The sequence below is a fragment of the Lithobates pipiens genome, unplaced genomic scaffold (genome assembly GCF_037356315.1).
Source record: "Lithobates pipiens isolate NorthernLeopardFrog02 unplaced genomic scaffold, aLitPip1_a1.2 Scaffold_25, whole genome shotgun sequence".
NCBI lineage: Eukaryota > Metazoa > Chordata > Amphibia > Anura > Ranidae > Lithobates > Lithobates pipiens.
Genome location: NW_027507787.1, coordinates 91,963,931 through 91,984,560, shown reverse-complemented (window position 1 = coordinate 91,984,560; position 20,630 = coordinate 91,963,931). Strand labels below are relative to the sequence as shown.

The following is a 20,630-nucleotide window of genomic DNA, read 5'->3' as shown; positions in this document are numbered from 1 at the left end:
CTGTGATTTCCATCAATGCAAGCTGGCTCTCACTGTTCCTTTTTTTTTTTTTTCCCTCCCAGGTCATTTCCCATCCCCCTCCTTCCCCATTCCTACCTTTTTCCCTGGGGCCACACACCACTAGGATGGATTGTTGATGATACTATATACTAATTAGTATTTTACAAGACCAGATTTTCATTAGACAACCTACCTGTGTGTTGTAACATGTCATCTGGATGTTTCTTTTATGTTTTGTGTAAATTTCTGTATTCATGTTTTGTTTGATGTAAAACTTTATGTGTAACGGAGTATCGTTATTATAGCCAACTACTGTAAAGCTGTGTTTAAATTTGGAAACATTTGGAAGATGTGGGACTTTAAAGTGCAAAGCAACAAAATATAGATCAACAATGTGTAAAAAATACATACAATATGATCTAAGCCGAAGATGTGTGCAAAACATCCTGTAAATGGCAATGATTTACTGTAATCATGTCCATGTTTTGTACATGTTTCGCCATATGACTTCTTCAGGAAAGAACGTGATGGTTCATTTATTTAGCTATGAAAACCTGTAATCTGAAAACTTAAGTCGTGCAACAAAAAACTAAGAAAAATACAGATTAAAGCATCAAATATACATACATCGTATCTTATTAAACATTTAAGCCATAAATATTTTATAAGATACAATGTACGAATATTTGACGCTTTAATCTGTATTTTTCTTTGTTGTTTTTTTTGCTTGTTTTGTTGTATGTGTGTATATGTGTGTGTGTGTGTGTGTGTGTGTGTGTGTGTGTGTGTATATATATATATATATATATATATATATATATATATATATATATATATATATATATATATATATATATATATATATATATATATATAATACATTTATTAGAAATGGCACTGCAGAAATACCAGTGCATTGTGGTAAAACGTGACTCTTTAGCAAACGTTACCCCAGTAGACAAGTGTGACTGCCGGGGGGGGGGTTTATGCTCTGCGACCAGTCGTGCTCTATATTGTGTTGGACATCATGGTAACATGTTTTTAGCCACTGGGGGCTGTAGGGTAAGTTTGTGGGCAGCTTATGGTTGAAGGTGACCTCAAGTAGAACCTTTTGCAGTGTGAGACTGCTCAGTCAGGCAGTCAAATGACTCCAGGGAGCTGTGAAACTGCAATAGGAAGTGGTGTTGCTCTGGTGCCACCTTCTTGGCCTTGGTTTCAACATTTCCAGCTGTTCCTCTTTTGAAGGCAAATAACTCTGTCCCACATGGCTGCTCAAATTCCTCTTTTGGTGTAGAGATCTACATACATGTACTATTTAACTGCCAAAGTTGATTTTATGTTTGGGTGCATTCACACAGAGGAATTGAAAAAACTGTGACCTGCGCCACAGAAAAATAGAAAAACAAAAAATATGGGTAAAGTTGTTCCAGGGAATATCCGATTGCCTCTTAGGTATCGGGAATAATTATTATTATTTTTTTTTCTCCCTTTTATTTAATGCTTTGCTGGGGTTCTTTTTTGTCTTCCTATGGCTCAACTGTAGGTATTGGATTGTGTATATAGTAGGGCTTCTGGCCAAAATGAGAATCATTATATATATATATATATATATATATATATATATATATATATACACACACCTGTATACTAGAGCGGCATGATTAATCATTATCGCAATTCCCCCCCCCCCCCCCCCTCGCAACAAAGCATTTTTATAATTCTTTCTATGTAGAGAATTCTCTGCTCAAGCCGTCAAAAAACAAAAACAAAAGGCAGTCTGCCAAGTATCACAACATTCCTCAGCCGCTGAGCTAACAATAAACATTGTAAAGTTTTGTTCCTTAGATCAAAAGGAATGAAATTCGGTATAAAATGAGGGAAGCACCACTTAACCACTTCAATACCAGGCACTTAAACACCTTCCTGCCCAGACCAATTTTGAGCTTTCAGCGCTGTCACACTTTGAATGACAATTGCGCGGTCATGCTACACTGTACCCAAATGACATTTTTATGATTTTTTTCCCACAAATGGAGCTTTCTTTTGGTGGTATTTGATCACCTCTACGGTTTTTATTTTTTGCACTACAAATAAAAAAATACCGAAATTTTTGAAAAAAAAAAAGTTTTTTTGTTTCAGTTTCAAAACTTTGTAAATAAGTATGTTTTCTCCTTCACTGATGGGCACTGATGGGGCTACACTGATGGACACTGATAAGGGGGCACTGATGGGCACCAATGATGTGGCACCAGTGAAGTGGCACTGATGAGGTGTCATTGATGGACGCTGACAGGCGGCACTGATGGGCGACACGGATGGACACTGATAGGTGGCACAAATTGGCACTGATAGCTGGCACGGATAGGCGGCACAGGTGGGCACGGATAGGCGGCACAGGTGGGCACTCATAGGCAGCATTGGTGTTATACTGTACTAATGGATGCCAATCAGTGATGCCCATTGTGGGCACTGATTGGCATCCATTGTGCTTACTGGCATCCCTGGTGGTCTAGGGAGGATTACCTTTTGCTTAGCATCCCTGGTGGTCTGGTGGCGTCCCTGGTGGTCCAGTGTGGGCATCCTCGGGGGGGGGGGGGGGGGGGGCTGTGCTGATAATCGATCAGCACAGACCCCCCCTGTCAGAGGAGCAGCCGATCGGCTCTCCTCTACTCGCGTCTAACAGACGCGAGTGAGGAAAAGCCGATCACCGGCTCTTCCTATTTACACTGTGATCAGCCATGATCAGAATAGAATTAGAAAAATGCTTTGTTGCGAGGGGGGGGAAAAAAAAAAATTACGATAATGATTAATCATGCCGCTCTAGTATATAGGTGTATGTGTATATATATATATATATATATATATATATAATATAATTTTATTTAATTTTAAAATCGCTATCTCCAAAAAAACATTCTCCTCCCCTTTTTAACAGCAGCACTAGATGGATAGATACTATAACCAAACACACAGAACGTGTTTTGGGATTGCGTTTTGAAAGCTTTTTCAAATTTCCGTAATTCAAGCAATCGATGTTTTAAAATGGCATCTTTCCGCCAGCTGGGACTCGAACCCAGGTAGGAAAGAATGGGAATCTTTCATGATATCCCTACACTACTGGCACACTGTAACGCATAGGAATAGCACTCGCTGAATTCCTATTGGCAAGCTCAGGTAACTGCTGACTATGGGAACAGTCAGATAGCTACAGATGGCCACAGTCAGCTTGTAATTGTATTGTATGGGCTGAGTGGTCGCAGCTCCTCGCACACATCTGTCCTTTCAGCTGCAGAAAGCCAGTCATTCTTGCTGCTGGAATTTGCCAGCTGTTTGCATGACTTAAAGTGACTCTAAGGGCACTTTCACATGGACGTGTCCATCTACGGAGTCCGCTCTGCTCAGAGGGAATCGCTCTGTCGATCCCCGCTCAGCAGGCAAGATGACAGGTCTGTCTCTACACACTGTGCAGGGACGGACCTGTCAGAGCGCTGCTCTCCCCTACGGGGGATCGGATGACGATGGACCATAGAGTCCGTCGTCACCCGACCCGATCCACAGACAGATAGAAAAGTTGTTTTTTTTTTGTTTTGTTTTTTTCCCTCCGTCACACTTTTTTGGATCAGTGCGGGGCGGATGTCCACGGACATGTCACCGCTGACATCCGTTGCTTCATAGAGGTCTATGGAGTGTCCGTTCAGGTCTGCTTAAAAAACTGACAGGCGGACCTGAACGGACAGTCCGTGTGAAAAAGGCCTATGTGTGAATGTGTGTTATGGACCTTAGATTGTAAGCTCCTTGAGGGTAGGGACTGATGTGAATGTACAATGTATATGTAAAGCACTGCAACTTGATGGCGCTATATAAGTACCTGAAATAAATAAAATATATGTATTACGTGGTGTTCAGATTAAACTTTACAGCCCTCCTGCTCATACTGCTGTATTTTTTTTTCTGTCCCCCCCCTCCCTATTTGTCTGTTCATGCTTGTGTGTGTGTGTGTGTGTGTGTGTGTGTGTGTATATATGTGTGTATTTTTTATATATATATATATATATATATATATATATATATATATATATATATATATATATATATATATATATATAATAAAAAAATTTCATAGATTTTATTCTTTTTCAGTTTCATGGCTGGTGTCATTCACCCTTGGCGTATGAACTCGTTTGAACGCTTGCTGTGGCGCGCTTGCCGAGGATACCTTATTGTCAACTTTGTGGAAATGTCTGAGCCAATGGAGGACCTGGTGACGGTAAGAAAGCAATAACTGACCTTGTTTCTACTGCTCTTCCTTCGAATTGGGGTTTGGGATGGATTTGGCCTGCTAGAGAAGAGATTTAAAGTGATTGTAAATTCTCTTTTAAAAAAAATAAAAAAGAATTGTATTCTTACCTGCTCCATTGCAGTGGATTTGCACAGAGCAGCTCCTCTTCTCGGGTCCCTCTTTGCTGCTCCTGGCTGCTCCCTCCTAACGAGTGCCCCCATAGCCAGCAGCTTCCTATGGGGGCACCCGTGCCGAGTCACAACTTTGTGTGCCCATTCAGACACGGAGCCCCGCCCCACTCCTTCCCTTTCTGACTTTGAACCACAGCCGCAGGAGCCAGTGGCGCCGCTGCTGTGTTTCAGCCAATCGGGAGGAAAGTCCCAGACAGCTAAGACACTCGTGGACATCGCTGAAGAGAGATGGAGCTCAGGTAAGTAATTAGGGGGTGCTGGGGAGGCTGCTACACACAGGTATTTTTAATTTAATGCATAGAATGCATTAAGATAAAAAAAACTCTGCTTTTTACAACTCCTTTCATGTATGCATTTTACTGTTCTACAATCTTTTAAAATATACCTTTCATTAGAACAGAAGTATAGCCAAAAATTTTTTGGGCTGTACATTTCTTGTGGGTCAGCTTATAGCAGACTATTGTCCACTGTCAGCTGACATGGCAGAACCGTTCCAAACTCTGGAAGGATCTGACAATATTGTTGGGATCCACCCAGCTGCCTGATTAACAGCTGGCTCTGGCTCTCAGCGCGTGGCTGGGAGCCGGAGCCAACTCTTCCCATCCCTCTCAAGCCCGACAGTCCAGTGAGTGCTGTAGCAGTTATGAGCAGAGAGGGATGACTGACAGTCACTGCTTTCTGCTCTGAGCAAACCTAGAACTGATCGAGCAGTGGTCACATGATCGCTCAGTCCTAGGTCTTAAGTCTGGTCCACACAGATATTTCAATCATAGGATCACGAAGGTTGACGCTGCCATTTTATTTGGTATATTTTGGTTATTGGTGGAGTGTGGTTGGCTGAGTCTCCCACTGGCTTCTCATTTCATCTGTAAACTTTGGTGGCTAGAGTTAGTGACTCTGTTAACACTCAACATGGAATATCGCTTCCGCCGCAGTAGGGGAGTGCTCACTGTTGCTTTCTCTATAATAGAATGTGCATTCAAATTTAAAGTGGGAGAATATAAACCCTTATAAAACAGCACTTTCAAAGGAAATTCAACACCAAGATCCCATGCTTTACTTTTTAATTTTTCTGCCCCTCTCCCTGACTTTCACATAGTCTGCGCATGGCCACTGCAGTCCTTCACTGCTCCCTTTTTGATGGATTCTCCATAATGTATTGTATTATATTTCTATTACACTAAACGCATAGGCATATTTAACATGATTTTGCTTGATTTAGACAGGGTTAGACCCCATATACACTATTAGATTTTCTGCAGATTTTATGTCTTCAGATTTACCGAAATAATATAATATGAGGTCACACCTTAAAGTGCTTGTAAACCCTTACAAATCACTTTGACCTACAGGTAAGCCTAGATTAAGGTTTACTTGTAGGTCCAAGAAATATCTCCTAAACCAGGGTTGCCCAACCTTTTGAAGAGTGAGGGCCACTTAAGCGACTTGGTAACCGGTCGCGGGCCACAATGAGCGGAACGGTGGATGGCATGTCTGTGTCCATTTTTGCATTTGGAGAGCCGACAGACGCACTACTTGGAGGCGAGTGGAGGGTCCAATTGGTCGGACTGACCGTGTGAAAGGGGTCCAAGGCTGCTTTCACATTGATGCGCTGCGGTTTACCCACACCACATGTGCAACGCAGTGTACCTTTTGGCTTTCCTGCAGTTTGCAATAGACTTCTATTATTTTCTGCAGGTTTGGTGCACTTTCAGAAAGCTCAACAAACTCGCCAGTAATAATAGAAGTCTATGGCTCAGTGCAGGTAACCCGCACCTGTGGATCAGTCTGAAAGCAGCCCAGTAACCACTGCAGAAAAGATATGCCCATATACACTATGATTTTAGTAATAAACTGACCTTTAATAACAGTATTGTTTTATTCCATCCCAAAGCAGGAGGTCGTGGGCCACATGTGGCCCCCGGGCCACTGGTTGGGCACCCCTGTCCTAAACCTACACGGTTTAGGAGATATTTGGAAATGACAGGCACTGCTGTCTACGGCGCATGTGCCGTAGACAGCGGCGCGCAGGCGCACTGAGCATGCCACTGCTAACGGAAATCATGCCATTAGTGGTGGCTCCCGCATGCATGTGCAGGGGTGACGTCACAGCGCCGGAGCCGTGATACCCGGAAGTCACTCCGGGTATCATGGCGGTGTTGGAGGAGGACAACGAGGGTCGCTTCGGGGGCTTCCATCTCAGCTAAGTTATTCATAATGAGCTAGTATGCTATGCATTCTAGCTCATTATGCCTTTGCCTTGCAGGGTCTATTTTTATTTTTAGTTAGGCTTTACTTCCTCTTTAAGAGTTCCAATTTGTATGCAATCAGGCAGGCCTTTGTACTACATGGTTTTGGTAAATCTGAAGACAAAAATCTGCAGAAAATCTAATAGTGTGTATGGGGCTTTAGTAGGTAGACAGATGGGTCCACCACAGCCTCACACTTGTGCATGGTAAAACATGCATTTTACCTCAATGCCCCAACGCTACTCCTTAGTGAAGACTGCAAGGTCTGATCAGGTCCATCTGAAAAACTGACAGTCGGACCTGATTGGACAGCCCATGTGAAAGGGACCTTAAACAATTCACAGTAACATGCGACATAAGGTACACTAATGCATCACAACAAATGTGAATCCCAGCTCACAGGCAAGTGTCCACTCAGTTTGCATTAATTGTGTGTGTGTGTTTTTTATTTTTATTTTTTTTATGTCTTTTATGTCTCTTAAGCAAACTGTGTGTTTGACTTTTTTTTTTTTTTTTTTTACAGGGTGAGAGCGTTACACAGATTATATTCCTGATCTCATACTGGGGTGAGAGAATTGGAGAGAAGATCAAAAAGATTGCAAATTGGTGAGTGTTAAAGCACTTCAGTTTTGATTTTTAAATTGAGATGATAAATTGACTAAACAATGCCAGTTAATCAACTTATTTAAAAGGAAATAAAATACAAACTCTGTACTTTTTTTTGCCAACATATATTTTATTGCAGCTTGCCAATTCATTTTGTGTGATGGCTGCATTCATTTTCTTTTCTAGGCTTTTTCCTTTATTTTCATCTGGTGATCTGGGCAGTAAGTCTGTTTTTCAACAGAACAAGCTCTTCTGCACATGTAGCAGTTTAGCATGTTGAGACAAACCATTTACCACTGACAGGGGTATATTCAGCTTTTATTTAGGTAAAGCCTTTATCCCAAAAGGGGGGGAAAAAAAAGTTGCTGTAACTGGTTGTGTAGCAGCAGTTTGAGCTGGCTTCAGTTAGTTTATCTAAATCTGCTAGTACATCTAACACTGCCCCTCCGGACTGACAATGCTGCTGTTCAAAGGTGCTTCCTGTGCTCCTTCATCCAGAGTTGGGCACTCTAATACAGGTGTGTTACTGGCCAGCTCACCAGGTGGATGGGGGGGGAGGAGAACCCTAAAAAAAGAAAACTGATGCAGCATCACATCTAATGATTGGTAAGCTGCAAAATATAACCTTTTTCGGTTTAATACGGCTTTAAATACTAAGTACAGTAATTTCTCACCCCCTTAATTACATAAAGCTGATTGACAGCACACAACATTGAAAACTTACATTGCAAGTCGTCTTCACCACATTCTAGATGCCTAAATGCATTGAATTGCTGCCATGTGATTGGCTGATTAGCAGTTTGTGTTACCAAGTAATTAAAAGGGTGTACTTGATAATAAAGTGGCTGGTAAGTGCACAATGATTTCTGAGTGTATCATTATCGTCTTCATTTTATAATTTTACTCCTTGCAGTTTCCACTGTCATATTTATCCGTACGCTGATGATGAGACCGCCAGACTAGAAAAGCTGAGAGATCTCCTCTTGCAGATTCAAGACATGCAAAAGGTGACCTGTGTTATCAGTCTCACAAGGAATTGCTTTCTTCTCGCTATTTCTATCTTTGTCCGTAAAGCTGAGTTTGCCTCTGATTGGATGTAAGTGCTGTTCAGCTGAGATCTTTCAGACTGGCTCATTTGACAAAACTCATTTGAAAAATCACTCGTGTCCCGTTTTATGTCTTAAGATCTGTATTCCTTTTGCGGTGACGGGATGCTTTACTGCATTGTAAAACAATTGTTACCTATGGGGTGCCATTCTTATGGCCGAGCTAAAATGCAGACATGCTGCATTTTATTACAGTGCACCATGCCAAATTGCATGGCAATGTACAGCAGCACAGTGCATCTTGTTGCTGTATGTCGCCATGAAGTATATGTTTTGTACACTTCAAATAAAGTTTGTACAAAACAAAAGTAGCCCTGCAATGTTCAGCATTCAAGACATGCACCACAGTGCCCCCTAGTGCAGCCAGGGACAGCTGTCAGGCCAGAAAGTGTTCTGGCAACTGTCCTTTCCCATGTGAATGTTGTGCGGCCCCGTCCCTAACAGGCCACGACCGGTACTGGGGCCCAGGGGCTCTGGACCCCTGTTTTAAAGTATGAGGCCAATTTTGTAGTCTCCCTGTGCTGATTGGTATGAAGTGTCACCCTCTGTACTGAAAAATGAGGGAGGAGAAGCAGGTTATTTTGTTCTCCCTTTGCTTATTGAGGAGATGGCGCAACCTTGCCCATGAAAGGCAAAATGCCAGTTTCCAGGGTCCACTTGACCCCCTTATACTTGCCATCTCAGCACCCTTATTGACACTCCTTCCTCTGTTGTAGCCTGGGCACTTAAAAGTGTGGAGAAGCATGCAACTTCTTTTCTGGTCACCTGACCAAGGAAATGACCGCACTGCACCCCCCAGTTGCTGGTACTGCTGGCTGTGACCTAGGAAGGGGCAGCAAAAGCGTTGTAGGCAAGGAGTGCATTGTGGGTAGAGGGGCTGGTCTTTTGCAGAGACACTGTCAGCTTTGTCTATCTATCTCATGAACTTTATTTGCATCCTAGTCTTAGTCCGTACGGTTCAATATAGCGTTGGCCCACCCTTTGCAGCTATAACAGCTTCAACTCTGCTGGGGAGGCTGTCCACAAGGTTTAGGAGAGTGTCTATGGGAATGTTTGACCATTCTTCCAGTAGCGCATTTGTGAGGTCACTGATGATGGGCGAGAAGACCTGACTTGCAGTCTCCGCTCTAATTCATCCCAAAGATGTTCTATTGGGTTGAAGTCAGGACTCTGTGCAGGCCAGTCGAGTTCCTCCACCCCAAACTCGCTCATCCATGTCTTTTACGGACCTTGCTTTGTGCACTGGTCCAAACCATTTGGTGGAGGGGGGATTATGGTGTGGGGTTGTTTCTCAGAGGTTGGGCTTGGCCAGTGAAGGAAACTATTAAGTCGTCAGCATACCAAGACATTTTGGACAATTTCATGCCCCCAACTTTGTGGGAACAGTTTGGGGATGGCCCCTTCCTGTTCCAACATGACTGTGCACAAAGCAAGGTCCATAAAGACATGGATGAGTGAGTTTGGGGTGGAGGACTTGACTGGCCTGCACCGGTCCTGACCATCGCATGACAAGGAAAATCATATTGTTTTTAGTGGTGCCCGTTCTAATCAATGGAACTCGTCAAAGTGCGATTTTGGAAGAGCCCTGACATCATTTTGGGATGAATTGGGTGTGTGTGTGTGTGTGTGTGTGTGTGTGTATGTGTGTGTAAATATATATATTCACATACATACATTGTGTGTGTGTGTGTGTGTGTGTGTATATATATATATATATATATATATATATATATATATATATATATATATATATATATATATATATATAAATATGTGTGTATTGACTTTAAAAAAAAATCACTTCTACCACTGTGTATCTAATAGCAGGGGTCTCTAAACTTTCTAAAAAGTTTACTGTCCTTCAGACTGTAGCCATCTAAATTAGTAGATTAATAGAGTAGTCAATGGGAGTAAACCGTGCATCTTTGGCATTAGGGGGCGGTATAGTGCCCCATTCTTGGTGTCGGTGGGCGTAATATTTCCTTATCCTTGGTGTCAATGGGAGAAATAGTGCCCTATTGTTGATTTCAGTAACAGGAATTATGCCCCATTGTTGGAGACAGTGGGAGGAATAGTGTCCAGCATCAGTGAGAATACTGTATGTTCAGTATACTATAGATATTAGTCCATTATACTTCCAAACCACATTGAAACTTTCATAGCTGGCCCTAAAATAAAGTATGAGCGTGCTTACCTAACTCCTTCTTTTTATATCATCTAGCTGTTCCCGGTGTTACAAGTTTAATGTTTAATGTGTGTATTGTGTATTGTGTGCTCTACAGGTGATGCAACAAACGGAGGGTTTCCTAAATCAGGTCCTAAGCCAGGTTGCAGAAAAATTACAGTTCTGGAGAGTTAGCGTGAGGAAGATGAAACACATCTACCAGATCTTGAACATGTGCAGCGTGCGAGAGCGATGCCTTATCGGAGAGGTCTGGTGTCCTGTGGGCGATCTTCCTCCTCTGCAGGCGGCGCTGGCCCGAGCTTCGGTGAGATACTTTGGAAACACCCCTGTTCAGTGATTACATAAAATAACGAGCCTTTCCATGCAGAGGAAAGTGGAAAAATATTACTGGATCTCTAGGGTTATCTAACTAATATTGAGATGTCCAGAATCTTTAATTTTATATTTGATTGGCTGGCACACTGGTCACATGATGGGGAGCCGGTCCTCAATCATTAGTACAACTTAAGAGCTGTCTTTGGCATGCTCTCAGCACAGAAACCTCTACCCCCCCCCCTTAGAATCATATGTGCAGCATGTGAATGTTAAAGCCCATCCTCTATGCCAGCCACAGCACATATGCATTAAGTGGGCGGCAAGAGGTTAAAGCTGAAGATAGGATAACATATCTTACCTTTTTAAGTGTAGAGTGGCGGAATTACCAGGGTCGCAACAGTTGCACTTGTGACAGGGCCCTGCCATTCCGTCCCTGTGGGGGGTTACCCAGCGGGGTTGCTATTCACATGCCCCGAGTGGAGAGAGTGTCTCTCATAGAACAGCAGCACAGAGACACTGGCATTGACCGTACTATTTATCTCTGCATCTATCCTCTTTCACATGGAATGAGAGAACACACAGCTGATCTGCTCCCCCTTCTCCTCCCTTCCCTCTCCTCCTGTGTGCTCCTTGGGAAATGTGAGCCATTAGCTTCACACTTGACTGCCCTTGTAACTAGAACTGTCAATGCCAGCGTCTGTGCTGCTGTTCCATGAGAGACCAACTCTCTGCCGTGCTGCCGCGCATGCGCAATAGCGAACAGGCTGTGAAGCCTAAAGGCTTCACTTCCGTGTTCCCTTAACACAGTGGTTCTCAACTCCTGTCCTCAGAACCCACTAACAGGCCAGGTTTGTAAGATAACTGAAATATATCACAGGTGATATCATTTGCTGCTCAGTGATTTCAGTATTCTCCCCAAGATAATACAGTAATTGTAGCTGCTGACTCTTAATTTTTTCATGCGGAAGCTGGACCTCCTCTTTAAGTAAAGTTACAAAAAATAATTCTACAACTTGAAATTATTTTAGAAAAATAATTATCCCGACCAAGAGTGAGGAATTGGTACATAGGAAATACAAAATATAAAGTCAATGTATATAATTGTAACGATACAGTTCATACAATGATGTGTCCTGATGTTTGTATGGTCAACGTTTCGCCACTAATTTGGCTTCTTCAGGACCCATACATATTGTTGGTTTTAGAGTTCCATATAGGACCCGGGAGCAGGCCAGCCAACCTAGACGCCTGGGGCCGGCTTAGGCGGACTACAGCAAAAGAGGTAAAAACAAGACGGCAGTCCTAAATAGGGCAACTTTGTTAGAACCTATGACAGCAGGCAATGTACCCTTGGGACAAGGATCATGCGGTTTAGGGGTGCCAAAATCGTCTAATGGTAGTATGTGAAGAACCTAATAATGCAGGTGTATATAGTAGTATTATGGCATGAGTACTCCACCATGGATCAAATTAAACCATCCAGACTTTTCATCCCCACACAGCTCAGTTAGTGTGCACAGCCCATCGCACCATGCCCACCTGCCCACCGCCATAAGAAGCCCGCTCAATGGCTCATCAGGATATTCTTTTTTTTTAAATATTTTAAAGTTGTATAATAAAATGTTGTAATTTTACTTAACATGTCTCCTCTCTGTGGCCGTTATAGTCCTTTATTGTAGGATACGTGTGTTTTCACCCTGATATTTACCAATATTTTTGTCAATATATTTTTTTATATTTTAGATATTTTATTGGCTGAACTAGATGGATTTTGTTTGTTTTTTTCCAGACAGACTAACTATGTAACATATTTAAACTTAAATTCAAAATGCTAGAACACCAGAATAAAAATCCTTATTTTCCCAAAAAAAGGTTTTTATTTATTTTTTTCATTTTATCAGAGGCCACTGTCTACTCAAAATGGCAGTCATCTGGCCAAAAATAAAGATCTTTATCTTTTGCATACTCTTTGGAAATTGAGTCTATTGGGGCTTATGAATTTCTTTTTGCAAGCAGTCAAAATCTTCATTTCCCTTTTTCCATAATGTGTTATTCACAAATATGTAAGACAATACAACAACCATCCAACCAAGGTGGGTACAGAAAACAGAATGTTTATCACTTTGGTTACAGGATCTGTTACAAGTTGGTTGGTAAATTAAAACTGAACAGTATCAACAAGGATGGGCATATGGTCCTATGAGAACTAAACAAAAAATAATAAAGGGTAGAAAGTAATGTAGTGTGTTATATGGTGATTGTAATGAGTGCCTCGGCAATGGGGATGGCAAAGATTCGGAGCCCACGATAAGGGGCACGATCCCGGGTAGTGGTCGGTCAAGTGAATTTGGTGTGATGGAGGAAAGGGGAGGGAGGGAGAAGGAAGGGGCCCCGGGGAAATTCTGGCCATTCTGACGCCTGCCAATCCATTCCTTTTCTACATTATGTTCCAAAAATGACATTTGGAAGCTGTGCCAATTTTACATCATGTAGCTGTTTACGTCCTCCTCAGCTTTGGGATAGAGCTGACCACACTTGGCAAACATGGCCAGTGACCACCAAGGATTGAAACTGAGAACTTTCTAACCAGATTTTTACTTTGTTTTCTTTTAACTCAATATCGTTCCATCCATGCTTTTCTTCCAGGAGACCGGGGGAGGGGGCGGAGAATCCTTCTGTCACCGTATCCATTGTCCTGTCAGCCCACCCACTTTAATCCGCACCAACAAGTTCACCTCGGGATTTCAAGGGATTGTGGATGCTTATGGTGTAGCAAGTTATCAAGAAGTAAACCCAGGTATGTTGTGTTTTTTTCTTTTTTTTTTATGGTTACATTATACTTGACTCTTATTTCGCAAGTCCTCTTCCAGCACTGCACAGATTCTCAGTGCTGTCCTGGAAGATTCCTAGAAATTGCCTTACCAGGTAACTAACTCTGTTCTTATTAAGCTGGAACATATTTTTGAGAACTTCAAGGGGATTTGGTTTTACGTAGATGAGATCTTTTTTGAAAAAAAAAATGGACCTTGCATACTACCAGGTTATGTGTTCTGGATTTTTCTGAGCTCCAGAAGTTCTATTATTAGGCTGGTTTCACACTGCGATCCAGTCAGGTCTGCCTGTCCGTTTTTCAGATGGACCTGATCGGCCTAGCCATTGTTCTCTATGGTGCAGCGAATCTCTGACACCCGCCAGCATCCAATCCGATCCCGTCTGCCAAAAAAAAGCGAGATGGGTGATCCATTCCCCGCCCTGCCCCCCATCCATCCGGCAGATCAGATGGAGATGGACAGGTGGTCCGGTTCCATCTGGCCACTACATAGAGAACAGCGGGTTGCGTCCCTATTCGCTTGCTCAGTGGGATCAGTGGAGAGATCCCCCCACTGAGAAGGCGGATATGCTTTACGGAGTCTGCCTCATTTTTAAGGGGCCTTAGACTTAAAAGTGAACATATCTTGAATGAAGTTCTTTAATTAATCTTGTATAGTGTTTGGTCACACGTAATGCCTGAAGATTTCTCTGGTTGGCTTCAGTGGGGCTCAACAATGCACTCGTTGCCCTTGAGGTTTTCTTTGCCAATCTTGACTTTACAAAACATTGCGCTCAGGCACATCTGTCCCCCACAATGCAGATGGCTCTTGGTAGATCAGTAAGATATTGCATTGTGGGATGTGGCCACGTAAGTAGAACTAAAGGCAAAACTTTTTTTTTTTGTTTTATTTTGGATAGAGGAAAGCCATTCATAGATGGCTTGGACCGTTGAGCAAAGACTGGCCAAATTTTGATCCATCTATAGGCAGGTTGGTTGTACAGAAGTCAAAGCTGAGTGCCTAGGAGATATAGCGGGCAGAAATCTAATGGTATTATTATACTTGTTTGGCCTTTAATAGTGTATTCAAAGCCAATATATAGATATTTATTTTTCCTGTCCAGTGTACAAAACAGGAACCTAGAGGAAGTCTCTTTTTAAAATAAGAAAAATCCTCACTTGGCAGGCCATACATTTTATGCATTTTTTTTCTTTCAACCACAGTCCGTGTTGATGGGGGAATCCCTCCCACTGCGCTATTGTATTCCGAGAGCCGGAGGTTTCCTCTCCGACAGAATACAACAATCACTGCTGCCAGCTATAGCCTACACTACCACCATTTAGTACTGTCCTAAACAGGTTGGGCTGACTAGACTATGCCCCCCCCCCCAATTCAGTACTGTTCTGAATAAGCTGAACTTTTTTTCAAAGATATTATCTAAAATGACAAATTTTAGATGCTAGTTATGTAACATTTTTATTTTATTAATTCCCCTCTTTGTGTTCAATTGCAGCTCTATATACGATCATAACATTCCCATTTCTCTTTGCCGTTATGTTTGGTGATGTTGGCCATGGGCTCCTCATGTTCCTGTTTGCTCTTTGGCTAGTTCTTGGAGAGGATGACCCAAAGCTGAAAAATTCTGACAATGAGGTGAGAGTCTGCAACATATAGAATGGATGACTATTGCAAAAGAAATTTGGTTGTCTATTACATTAATTAATTTTATTCTTTGTGTCTGGCCAGATCTTCTCTATGTGCTTTGGAGGCCGATATCTAGTTCTGCTCATGGGACTGTTATCCATTTACACAGGTTTTGTGTATAACGAATGTTTCAGCCGGGCAACCACCATTTTTGATTCAGGGTGGAGCGTTGCAGCAATGGCGAGAGCGAAGAACTGGACGTGAGTGGAATAATCGGTAGCATTATAAATGACAAATGTGACAGTTCCCTTTTGTAGTGTGGAGAAAACTATAAATGTGGTGATTGTATAATTTTGTACATCTAGCTCTAACGATTTCTCTATTTAGGAGTGATAGCCTGACAAACAACTTTGTTCCTACACCACTGGATCCCAATATAACCGATGTCTTCACCCATGTATATCCATTCGGCATTGATCCGGTAGGGTCTTTTATTATTACATTATGCTGCCTTTTTCCCCTTGTGTTTGTTACCATGTTAAACAAACTTCTACTACATGATAGATGTCTATCTATCGCAATTTGGACATAGCTATTGTACAGAGTGCCTGTAATGGGTCCTGGATAGGGGAATATTTTCCCCTCACTATCTAGGTTGTGGTGCTTTTTAAAGGAGAGTTCAAGAGACATTTCTGAGTACTCAGAGGTCCTCGTCCATACAGGGTGAGGGATTCTGGTGTAGTTTCAGATTCACAGTACTCTCTAGATCAGTGGTCATCAACCTTGTCCTCAGGGCCCACTAACAGGCCAGGTTTTATGTATTACCTTGGGGAGATGCAGATTAGAATACTGAAATTACTAAGCAGCAAATGATATCACCTGTGATGTATTTCAGTTATCTTGCAAACCTGGCCTTTTAGTGAGCCCCGAGGACAAGGTTGATGACCACTGCTCTAGATTGTAAAGTCCTCCTATTTGGAGACTCAGTGAGACTTTGGATAGGAAAGCTCTTTCAAACCCTGATTACAGGGACTTTGGTCCCGAAAGGTTTAACCTGCCAGCAAAGGAAGCTTGAAAAGGGGGCAAGACAAAATCTGTAGCTGCTGACTTTTAATATTAGGACATTTACCTGTCCAGGGATCCTGCGATGTCTGCACCCGCGCAGATTTTTCAATCGGCTCTGGGGTGCTGCCACCATTCCTTTTTAAGGGAGACCAGCAGTGAAGCCTTGCACGCATGGTACCCGCTCACAACGGCTAATTTGGCAGCAGAGGGGGGAGAAAGCAAACAAGTTGAGCTTTCCCTTTTTGGGTGGAGCTCCGCTTTAGTGTGCAAGTTTTGTATTCAATTGGCTATTTGCCCCCCATGTAGAGTGCTGTCTCTGCTTGCTCTGTCTGCCACCACCATCTTCTCCCTGTTTTCTTTTGGGTTCCCATCGCATATACAATTACTATCAGGTACAATAAAAACTCAAAATATACACTCACTGAAAATGCACTACAGTTTCCCTTTAAAACTTTATAGTAATCAACAATATAGGTGACCTAGTCCTGTATGTAAATTTTAATTTAATTATAATTTTTCATTCCAGATATGGAGCTTGTCCTCCAATCGCCTCACATTCCTGAACTCCTTTAAAATGAAAATGTCTGTTATTATAGGCGTCATTCATATGTCCTTTGGAGTGTTTCTAGGCATCTTTAACTTTGTGTAAGTACCATTACAACATTCCGTGTTGTCTAGCTGAACTTCATGTAAACAGCAAAATACGGTACACAGATTAACCACCTGCTGTCTAGGGCTATTTTTTTTTTTTTTTCTAATTTGCATATATGCACAGGGAGAGGGTTCGGGGGAGCCAGGGGTGCTTTTTATTTGTTCTTTTTATTTTGTTCAAATTTTCTTTTTTACTTTTTTTAAATTTAACGGTATTGCTATTACAAGAGGCTTACAATCTCCGGTGTAAAACTTGGGCCAGGTGACAGGTCCTCTTTATGGAGACATCGGGTCTCTCCAAAGCGACTGCAACAACAGATCGAATGACAGCTCTGAAACAAGAAGTAATGAACTTTTTCGGCTTTATTGGTGACACAGGAGACTGAGGAACAGATGTGTTTGTAAAGCCTTTGTGTGAAGTTTTACCGCCCATTTTCCTGGGTTTTCCTGGAAGAACGGGGAGAGCCTGGGAACCACCACAGCTGGTGGCAGGAGGAAAGGATGGCCATGCCCAGCACTATAAGCAAGAGATATATACATACAGTGCCTTGCGAAAGTATTCGGCCCCCTTGAACTTTTCAACCTTTTGCCACATTTCGGGCTTCAAACATAAAGCTATAAAATTTTATTTTTTTGTGAAGAATCGCCAACAAGTGGGACACAATTGTGAAGTGGAACGAAATCTATTGGATATTTTAAACTTTTTTAGCAAATAAAAAACTGAAAAGTGGGGCGTGCAAAATTATTCGGCCCCTTTACTTTCAGTGCAGCAAACTCACTACAGAAGTTCAGCAAAGATCTCTGAATGATCCAATGTTGTCCTAAATGACTGATGGTGATAAATAGAATCCACCTGTGTGTAATCAAGTCTCTGTATAAATGCACCTGCTCTGTGATAGTCTCAGGGTTCTGTTGAAAGCGCAGAGAGCATCATGAAGACCAAGGAACACACCAGGCAGGTCCGTAATACTGTTGTGGAGAAGTTTAAAGCCGGATTTAGATACAAAAAGATTTCCCAAGCTTTAAACATCCCAAGGAGCACTGTGCAAGCTATCATTTTGAAATGGAAGGAGTATCAGACCACTGCAAATCTACCAAGACCTGGCCGTCCCTCTAAACTTTCAGCTCAGACAAGAAGACTGATCAGAAATGCAGCCAAGAGGCCCATGATCACTCTGGATGAACTGCAGAGAACTACAGCTGAGGTGGGAGAGTCTGTCCATAGGACAACAATCAGTCGTACACTGCACAAATCTGGCCTTTATGGAAGAGTGGCAAGAAGAAAGCCATTTCTCAAAGATATCCATAAAAAGTCTCGTCTAAAGTTGGCCACAAGCCACCTGGGAGACACACCAAACATGTGGAAGAAGGTTCTCTAGTCAGATGTAACCAAAATCCAACTTTTTGCCCACAATGCAAAACGATATGTTTGGCGTAAAAGCAACACAGCTCATCACCCTCAACACACCATCCCCACTGTCAAACATGGTGGTGGCAGCATCATGGTTTGGGCCTGCTTTTCTTCAGCAGGGACAGGGAAGATGGTTAAAATTGAGGGGAAGATGGATGCAGCCAAAAACAGGACCATTCTGGATGAAAACCTGTTGGAGTCTGCAAAAGACCTAAAACTGGGACGGAGATTTATCTTCCAACAAGACAATGATCCCAAACATACAGCAAAATCTACAAAGGAATGGTTCACAAATAAACGTATCCAGGTGTTAGAATGGCCAAGTCGAAGTCCAGACCTGAATCCAATCGAGAATCTGTGGAAAGAGCTGAAAACTGCTGTTCACAAACGCTCTCCATCCAACCTCACTGAGCTCGAGCTGTTTTGCAAGGAAGAATGGGCAAGAATTTCAGTCTCTCGATGTGCAAAACTGATAGAGACATACCCCAAGCGACTTGCAGCTGTAATCGCAGCAAAAGGTGGCTCTACAAAGTATTAACGCAAGGGGGCCGAATAATTTTGCACGCCCCACTTTTCATTTTTTTATTAGTTCAAAAAGTTCCAAAAATCCAATAGATTTAGTTCCACTTCACAATTGTGTCCCACTTGTTGGTGATTCTTCACAAAAAATTTAAATTTTATATCTTTGAAGCCTGAAATGTGGCAAAAGGTTGAAAAGTTCAAGGCGGCCGAATACTTTCGCAAGGCACTGTATAGTGTGTGTGTGTATGTGTATGTGTGTGTGTGTATATATATATATATATATATATATATATACACTTTTTTTTTTTTTTTTATTACATGTCAAATGATTTGTATTTTGGTTCATCCAGACCTGAGATTTACACAGAATAGCCTCATCTGACAGGGAAAGACACCTGATTTTTCTTGGCTGCAGTAAAATCTAGTGTAATGAATGGATATAACAACTTCTCTTCATTCTCCTCACTCCCTGAGCAATATGCAATTCATTTTTCAAATTGGTGTTTTCAAGAAATATAGGATATCTTTTGAGACCCATTGGTGTTATCGCTGTTTTTTTTTGTTGATATTTGTTCAAGTTTGGTTGGAGGAGTCAACAGGCCTTCTGTAAACATCACAGCAGTCTGCCTCAGATCTTTTTTCAAAAGCCCATTGCTTCCTGAGAGTTATATGGAAAGAAAACTTCCCCTCCCTGCTGTGGGACTTGCTGTGTAATCAAGCAACTGTTTAACCAGTGGCAGCTGGTAGTCAAAATTTTGGAGGGTGGGGGGGTTAAGCAGACCTGGCCCCCTCACTAGCACCTCCCCCCGGCTCCTGATTGATCGGTAGAGGTGCAGGGAGGAGGATGAGGTGGTGATGCTCTGCAGCTTCCGGGTTAGGAAGGAGACTGCTGCCAGGGGCATTGCTTCTCCTCCCAGCCAATCAGGTCTCAGGAGCTGCTTCCTAAATGGCGAGACTCGGGAAGACAATAGCGAATATTAATGATCTATCATCACAGAACTGGGTTGGGCTCACGGCGCAGTGCTTTTTTTTTTTTAAGCCCCTGGCTCTAATCGCGCGCTTCTTATAAAAAGACAAAACAAAAAAAAAACCCATTTGGAATCCATGCATCCGATGTCCTGCATGGAGATTAGGGGCCTTGCGTATGGATCAGGTGGGGCGGCGCCCCTAATGTAACGGCCACCACTGTGTTAAACAGGTTGCACAGCTAAAGTCTTCACCACCTAATGGCCAGCAGGGACATCTAAAGGGACTCCAGTTAGATCTAGCTATCTTTTTAACATTTTGGAAGAAGAACAAAAATGATGGCAGAGAGAGCCAATAGCTGTCTGAGGTAGTCCAATGACCATATGGATCAGGGGGAGAGAATGATGGTGGCTAAAGTTGTTCAGACAGAAAATGCAGAGTTGCAAACAGCTGCTGCACTTTCAAATGGTTTATTGTGGCGATGCACATTTACAGGGAATTGAGAGTAATCAATTTCAAGAGATGAAAAAACTAGCTACAAGTGCAGAAAAACAAGGTAAGGCTTCAATTCAGCTTTAAGTAACATACAAGTCTTGGTCTTCCTCCAGTCTGTAATTGGATAATGAAAGA

General features: G+C 42.3%; 1 protein-coding gene across 1 annotated transcript in view; it reads left to right on the top strand.

Annotated features, from left to right (window-relative positions):
* The window catches only part of TCIRG1 (T cell immune regulator 1, ATPase H+ transporting V0 subunit a3), a 65,185-nt gene that overhangs the window by 19,015 nt on the left and 25,540 nt on the right, over positions 1-20,630 (top strand). Inside the window, exons 6-14 of the mRNA XM_077454677.1 lie at positions 4,141-4,267; positions 7,243-7,325; positions 8,239-8,332; positions 10,714-10,920; positions 13,578-13,728; positions 15,255-15,394; positions 15,488-15,645; positions 15,773-15,866; positions 16,977-17,095. Coding sequence (XP_077310803.1) covers positions 4,141-4,267; positions 7,243-7,325; positions 8,239-8,332; positions 10,714-10,920; positions 13,578-13,728; positions 15,255-15,394; positions 15,488-15,645; positions 15,773-15,866; positions 16,977-17,095 — 1,173 coding nt within the window. The remainder of the gene's footprint in view (positions 1-4,140; positions 4,268-7,242; positions 7,326-8,238; positions 8,333-10,713; positions 10,921-13,577; positions 13,729-15,254; positions 15,395-15,487; positions 15,646-15,772; positions 15,867-16,976; positions 17,096-20,630) is intronic.